At 65.7% G+C, this 443-nt stretch overlaps 1 protein-coding gene across 1 annotated transcript; it reads left to right on the top strand.

Moving 5' to 3' along the window:
- On the top strand, positions 1-441 carry DQ04_21931000 (flagellar associated protein; the record flags this gene model as incomplete). Its single annotated transcript, XM_009318049.1, has 1 exon — positions 1-441. A coding segment is annotated over one exon (441 nt), but the record flags the coding sequence as incomplete, so codon positions are not given.
- Between the last annotated feature and the right edge of the window lie 2 nt (positions 442-443).

Raw genomic sequence — 443 nt, 5'->3', positions numbered from 1 at the left:
GCGAGCGTCGCGCAGCAGCTCGGGCCGGAGATGGCGGAGCAGATCGTGGTGTACCAGGGCAACCTCACGAAGAAGGCGGGGCAGATGCGCGCGATGATGGCAAGCCTCAAGTACTTCCGGGAGCAGACGGAGATGTACCAGGAGCGCTACGACGAGCTCCACACCACACTCGACGGCCTCGCGCGGGAGTACGTGGAGACGCGCGAGCGCCGCGACCGCGAGCTCACACGGAAGGGCGCAACCGACGCAGGCGCTGGCGCGATGCACAACATCGATGACGACGCGCAGAACGATGTGTATCTCGGCTACATCGCCCCGCCCCGCCACGACAGCACGGAGGCCGCGAGTGATAGTAGCACTCTTGCTGCAGCTGCTGGCGGGGGTCTCGTTCTTGGGTACAGTGACGACGAGCAAGGCGACCAACAGCAGCAGCAGCAGCAGCA

This window comes from Trypanosoma grayi (genome assembly GCF_000691245.1).
Source record: "Trypanosoma grayi strain ANR4 Tgr_2193_V1, whole genome shotgun sequence".
NCBI lineage: Eukaryota > Euglenozoa > Kinetoplastea > Trypanosomatida > Trypanosomatidae > Trypanosoma > Trypanosoma grayi.
This window is presented reverse-complemented; position numbering and strand designations above follow the sequence as displayed.